General features: G+C 63.9%; 1 protein-coding gene across 1 annotated transcript in view; it reads right to left on the minus strand.

The window, feature by feature from the left end:
* The window catches only part of Hdac5 (histone deacetylase 5), a 22,070-nt gene extending 16,291 nt beyond the window's left edge, over positions 1-5,779 (minus strand). Inside the window, exons 1-2 of the mRNA XM_033763141.1 lie at positions 5,769-5,779; positions 3,686-3,891 (exon numbers count right to left, since the gene is read on the minus strand). Coding sequence (XP_033619032.1) covers positions 3,686-3,707 — 22 coding nt within the window. The 5' untranslated portion in view covers positions 3,708-3,891; positions 5,769-5,779. The remainder of the gene's footprint in view (positions 1-3,685; positions 3,892-5,768) is intronic.
* Between the last annotated feature and the right edge of the window lie 295 nt (positions 5,780-6,074).

The raw sequence follows: 6,074 nt of genomic DNA on the forward strand, positions 1-6,074 counted from the left end.
CTGGGCTGGGGACGGGTGCGGGACGAGCGCCGGCCGGGCCTGAGTGGCCCAGCGCACCCTCAATTCGCCTACTTGCCACAGGACGTAAAGGAAGCAGAGGCCTAGGAACAGGGACACAGATGTCACCACCTGGCCTGAACTTCCTGCAGCCCCTGCTCTTCCTTTTTCCCAGCATCTGGGATGGAAGCCGGGCCTTGTGCATGCTAACCAAGGACTATGGCACAAAGCTACACCCCAGTCCTTTTTAACGTTTTTATGTTGAACCCATCACGCTGGCACACGCCAGTCATCACAGCCCTCGGGAGGCTGAGGCAGGAGGATCACTGTGAATTCAACACCAGCCTGGGCCACATAGTGAGACCATTTCAAAAATAAAAAATAAAACAAAACTTTTGAGACAAGTTATCACTAAGTTGCCCAGCCTGGGCTGGAACCTTGGATCCTCTTCCTGCAGCCTCCTGAGTGGCTGGGATGACAGGTGCCTCAACTCTCCACAGTCCCCGAACACCCTATGGGGCTTCCCTCCCGGGGTGGGCGGGGGCCGGCAGCTCTGCCCTGGCTGTTAGCAGTGCTGAGCCTGCACAGTGCGCCTCACTTTTCCTGCTCAGTGGCCTTGAAAAGAGGGACAGATTGGGAAAACTGAGCCACAGTCACACAGCTGCCTGCACAGCAGGACTAGGAGATGATCTGGGGTCCACATCTCCTACGAGGGCCACACGGGGTTCCTGGAGCCACTGCCGAGAGTGGCAAGGACCCAGGGCCCAGAAGGCACAGCCCAGGCATCCCCGGCACCGTGCACAACTCTGCATGGCCCCTGACCTCCCCACAGCCTTTTAATAGACAGGTTATTCCTGTCCTATGTCCTCTCCTGATGTCACAGTTGCTATTCTGGGGTCCCCTCTGGGCCCGTCCTTGCACCCCACTGCAGGCACGGAGCCAGGGACACCTGTCCTCTCCACAGTGACCACAGCCTCCCACTGAGGGCCTGCAGAGACTGGCCACGTGAGGACACAGTGCCAATAACTTCTGGAGCCCAGCTTCCGCCAGGAGTGGAGATGGGGTCCCTTCTCAAGGGGGGCCGCAGGGACAGGGCAGGAGGCAGAGGCAGGCCATCTCTGGGCCTAGACTGGGGACACAGCGTGGCTAGGGGCAGGCAGGGACCAGGACCAAGCAGGTGCCACTGCCTCTCAGCCAAAGCAGACTCCCAAAAAGCACCAGGCCCATCCACCTAGGTCCCTGTCCCAGGGTGACAGGCAGAGGCCCAAGGGAGGCAAAAGGTGCAGGCAGCAACCCATCCTGCCGGGACTCTACACGCTTGCTCTGGGCCAACGGGGAAGGCCCCATCCCACTCCCTCTGCCCCGGGCACAGCACAGCACTACAAGGGCCAGGCTCCTGGAACAGGCCCAGGTCCCGAGCCAGAGCACTGGTGGAGAGAAAGCAAACAGCAGCAGGGTCGGGGCACCCGAGGCTGGGGGCTGCCATGGACTGATCAGTCAGACCCGCCACACAAGCCGACTCTCAGATGCTCTGGGGCAGCAAGAGGGGCACGGAGTGGGGGTGGGGACAGCCTCTTCCCGACATGGGTCGTTCCCGCTACAGCTCCTCCCGTGGTTCACTTCAGCTGACCCACAGGCACCCCAAGTGCCACCCCGAAGGGGACCCTGTTCCCCACCTGGGGCCAGCACGGAGCCCGGCCCTCTCCCAAGACTACCCTCAGGCTCCAGCTCTGAGCTCCGAAGCTGCCTCCTCGTCCCACTTCCTGGGCCATGAGGAAGAGGGACGTGCCCTCTGGGGTTGGCCCAGGATTCCCGGGACCTCAGCATGCCGCCCAGAGTCCTCTGCTGCTCCAGTGCCAGGTCCACACCAAGAGAAGGACAGGAACGCTGTACCGGGGTCTCCGACATCCCCAGCAGCTGCCCCATCTCCTCCGTCCTGATCCTTGGTCTCCAGGCAGATGGAGCCGGTGGACGAGTGGAGCAGACCTCGGTCTGGATGAAGCCCACCCACGCCAGGGTGGCCACACGGACACCAAGGCCAGGAGCCCCGCCCATCCCCTGGGTGACCCACTTCCCACCTCAGGCAGCACCTGCCATCGCAGGGCCTGGAGGGCAAGCTGGGGCTGGCACATGGACACAAGGTTCTCGCCCCACCCTGCACCCGTGCCCCAGTTTCTCTGGACACCCAGAAAGGAGGGGCTACTGCATCCCTCAGGGAAAGGGAAGGAGAAAGTCGGGGTGCTGGGCAGTGCTGGGCAGACAGGTGTCATCATGAGCACCTCCTGCCCACACTGGGGACAGGAACCTGCCTGTCTCCTGGGGACCCACACTGCCCACACCGGCTGGCGGGGACGGTGACCAGGGCCCTCCACCTGCCTGTGGCAGATCCTATCCGCCCTGCCCTGAACCTGAGCCAGCAACAGCCCCTCAGACTGCCGACCGGACCTAGTTAGATGCTGCCCAGCCGAGGGCTCAGCGGCCATCCCTCATGTCCATCTGAGCCTTGGCTGGGAGCACCCTCCTTGAGGAGCCCTGCATCCCCGCCTGCACCTGCTTCCTGTGTCGTGCTGCTGGGCAGGACTCGCCAACTGAGAACGTGACACGGAGGTGCTCAGGCTGCTCCGGCCCAGCTCCGAGGCCTTGGGAGGGTCCCCACCTGACTGGCTGGAACCTGCCAGCAGCCTCCATGTGTGCAGGAGCCTGTGCCGCAGCTGGCTGACCTTGGCCTCTGGTCAGTCACTGGACACCAGATGCCCAGGAGTTCAGGGAAATGCACTAGGGTGCAACCTGGCCTAACACCCAGTGAACAGAAACACAGAAAGTGCCTCTCCCAGCTGCCATCAGGTGGGTCTGGGTGCCATCCGTGCCCCACCCCAGCCACAGCAGAAAGGTCGGATTCTCAGCCCAGAGGAGCAGCGGTGGCACTACCACCAGGTGCAGCTGACCTGCTAGGACGGCACACAGCAAAGATGGGCAAGGGGCAGAGGAGCATCCCTAGGCCTCCCCATCCCACGAAAAGCAGCCAGGAGGAAGTGGCAGCTGGGGCATGGAGGCCTGCCTGCCAGCCCCCAGAGGGCCCAGGGATGCAGGAACAAAGGGGCATGAGCAGTGGGTTTCACTCCTGGGCCCGTTTCCCAACCTTTAAAAGAAGGAAGTACCGTGCACCCTACTGAGAGGACCCAGGGCACAGCGGCCATGCAGGGCTAAGGTGAATGCCGAGCTATCCAGACCACCCAGAAGATGGCACTGACCCTTGGCCTTCCTGGAAACCCCTGGGGTCCGGCTCCAGCCGCTCACACACAGCCGCAGCGCCCCACACATGGTGGTCTCTGTCCCACCCAGGGCCAACTGTGGCAGCGCTGGGCAAAGTCCTAGGGCCAGAAGAGAACGGGAAATCTCCAAGACCCCTAAACAAGACTCCACCACATCCAGAGCGCGAGAGAAAGCAGGTGAGGCTAGCTAGGCTCCACATAGAGCCAAGATTCTTAAACTTGCACCCCACTCCCAGCCAAGGCCACACAGCCAGCACAGGCATTCACCCGAGAGCCTCACAATGAGGCCTGGAACCCCTCGGCTGACCCTGCCCTCCTCACAGTGCTTCTCCACTCCTGGCCCCTGGGGTTCCCACAGCACCGATGCAACCGTCAGACCCAGCTGAAAGCCACACAGCCCAGCCAGCCCTACTTACCCGACTCGGTGGGAGAGTTCATGCCGGCTCTGGGCCCACAAGAAGCCAGTGCTGGGGCTGGGACAGGAGGGGGCGGAGCTGCGGTGGTGTCGGGAAAGACACGCCGACAGACAGAAGGACTGGACAGGCGCCCGGGGCCACCGTGCCTCTACTGCCCATCCACGGCCATCCTTGGGCTCAGCGATCAGGCACTCACAGCAGCACCCCTAAGGAGACAAGGGGGTTAGAGGGCAGGTGGGTGGCACCTGAGAGGGCGCTCTCCTCTCTCCCTTCCTTGGTCCCCAATGGGCAGGCAATGGCCAAGGCCTCAGTGACCATGGCCCGAGTGGAGACTCAAGGATGCCTGAGACATGGGGAGCTGTCCCTAGGCCGTGCAGAGCTGGACCCAGGGCTCAAGCCCAAGGTGCACAGGCTGTGCGCTGAGGGAAGGGACGAGATGGCCCTGCTCTGCTGCCCTCCCCTGTGTGCACCAGACTCCCAGAGGCTGGCAGTCCTGGAGGACTAGGGCACTGCCCGGACGACCCTGCCTGGCTACTCCTCAGCCGACAGCCACCTGGGCACCAGACGTGACCTCGACTGGCCCCAAGCACATGAGGGGGCAATCCAGGAGGCTCAGCCCCCCAAAGTCCAAGGCCCACAGGATGGGTCCCAGCACACCACTCCAGGCACCTGCATGGAGCCCAGGAGCCAGGGTGCCCTGTCCTGCTCCCCCACAAGCCTGGACATGTATCTGCAGCAGAGGGTCTAGAGTCAGGGCCAGGTGAGGGGAGGGACCAAGGAGGCCACCAGGGCTGGGGCCATGCTCAGGAATGTGGCAGGTGGGGCCGGGAGCCCTGGCAGCACCCGTGTGGGCAGGGGCTCAGCCGGGGCCCATGCCAGGCCTGGCACCAGGGCCTGCTCACGCCCTTCCCCGAGGGCTGGGGAGCCCGGGTTCAGAAATTCCCACGGCCACCAGCGTGAAGGGGCCTGGCCATCTCCGAAGGAGGCGTCTACACTGCACTGAGGGCAGAAATCCAGGCTTGGCCGGGCCACCATCTCAGCCACCCAGTGGGGAGGAGCAGAGTGGAACACAAGGCTGGGGCCTCCTCCCACGCCAGGGCAACCCACTGCGGGGAGCACTGGCCACAGGGCGGGACTGCTGACTGTCCCAGAGGGGACGGTCCAGGAGGGTGCAGGCTCCTGTCTGGGTGTGACGGGGGGAGAGGGGCATCCAGGTGTTCAGAGCTGGGGGGCCGTGCCGCCTCCCCAGAGGTCTCCGTACCGGGACAGCTGGTCTCAGTGGAGAGTGGGACGGGAGCAAGTGGCTCCCCAGCCAGTGAGCAGCACGAGTGGGCTCCGTCGAGGCCCTAAGCAGCAGAATCGGGCCAAGGGACACCGTCTATACCCTCACCCTGTAGAGACCAGGGCAGTGGAGCCAGGAGGATCGTGGGAACCCGGCTGCATGTCCCAGCAGCTCGGGGCTCACTCCTCACCCTGTAGAGACCAGGGCAGTGGAGCCAGGAGGATCGTGGGAACCCTGCTGCATGTCCCAGCAGCTCCCGGGGCTAACAGGGTAGGGCGGAGCCAGGGAGACGCCCCCACCCCATTCATGAGCAAGGAAAGCCGGGCAAGCTGGGGGAGGTGCATTGCTCGCTGCCCGACGCTGACGTGGCCCCCCAACGGCTCCCTTCTTGGCCCAGGATTCCCTGGAGGTCGGTCACCCCTGGACCTGGCTGACCAGCCGTTCCCAGTACCCGGTCCTGCCCTAGAGGCAGCCAATGCCAGTGCCCAGGCCAGCACAGCGGCCTTGGCAGGATTGGGACGTGTCGCCCAGGCAGCCACCTGGCCCGAGGGCTTCTCGACCCCCAAGTGAGCCACTTGAGAGTCCCCGCAGCCTCAGAGCCACACAAGCCCGGACAGGGAAAGGGGGAGGGCCACAGGCAAGGAAAAAAAAGGCACCAGGCTGACAAATTCATTCCTGCTATCGGCCCATTTCTGTTTGTCTGCTCAGACGCAGCTCCAGGCATCTGCACGAGCCAGATGGAGGAGGCTGCTATTTCGAGAAAAGGGGGGAGCGCAGAAGACGGGTCTGTGTGCCTGGAACCCCAGGCGGCTGAAGCCCCCTCCCCAGCACCGCCAGACAGGCTTCCCATTCAAGACTACGGGGCCTGGCCGGGAGGGAGAGGTGGGACGGGGAAGAAAAGCAGAGAACGTTTAGTCAGCCCCGACTCAGCTACGACAGGCCCCTTGCGGGCTGCAGCAGGTTTTCATTCATGAGCCACAGCTTGGGGATGCCAGGAACCGCCCCCCGGCCCTCCCCTCCCATCGGAGCGGAGCGCGTCCCTGCAGGCTGGCGGGGTGCGGGGTGCGTGCTCCAGACAGCCCTCCTCCCGGGACGCGAGTAGGAAGA

This window comes from Fukomys damarensis, unplaced genomic scaffold, assembly GCF_012274545.1.
Source record: "Fukomys damarensis isolate Sample0158 unplaced genomic scaffold, DMR_v1.0_HiC HiC_scaffold_13, whole genome shotgun sequence".
In the NCBI taxonomy this organism is placed as follows: domain Eukaryota; kingdom Metazoa; phylum Chordata; class Mammalia; order Rodentia; family Bathyergidae; genus Fukomys; species Fukomys damarensis.